The 269-nt window shown below is 60.6% G+C and overlaps 1 protein-coding gene across 1 annotated transcript in view; it reads left to right on the forward strand.

Annotated features, from left to right (window-relative positions):
• Positions 1-157: 157 nt before the first annotated feature.
• The window catches only part of ETH_00043755 (uncharacterized protein), a gene marked incomplete at both ends in the record, with an annotated part of 647 nt that continues 535 nt past the window's right edge, over positions 158-269 (forward strand). Inside the window, one exon of the mRNA XM_013375395.1 lies at positions 158-268. Within this exon, the coding sequence (XP_013230849.1) occupies positions 158-268 (111 nt within the window). The remainder of the gene's footprint in view (position 269) is intronic.

Genomic DNA, 269 nt, shown 5'->3' on the forward strand with positions numbered 1-269 from the left:
TTTGACCCACAGCAGCAGCAGCAGCAGCAGCAGCAGCAGCGCTCCCACGACCTTCGGCAGCCCCGTCTCCGTAATCAGGAGCAGCAGCAGCATTTTCACAACACTCAAGAGCAGCAGCAGCAGCAGCAGCTGCAGCAGCGTCCCACGCGTAGCCATCATGAGCGCCAGCAGCAACAGCAGCAGCAGCAGCAGCACCTGCATCACCATATTGTGCATCACCATCGTGAGCACCAGCAGCAGCAGCAGCAGCAGCAACAGCAGCAGCAGCA

This window comes from Eimeria tenella, genomic scaffold (assembly GCF_000499545.2).
Source record: "Eimeria tenella Houghton genomic scaffold, Eth_scaff2748, whole genome shotgun sequence".
NCBI classification, from domain to species: Eukaryota; Apicomplexa; class Conoidasida; order Eucoccidiorida; family Eimeriidae; genus Eimeria; species Eimeria tenella.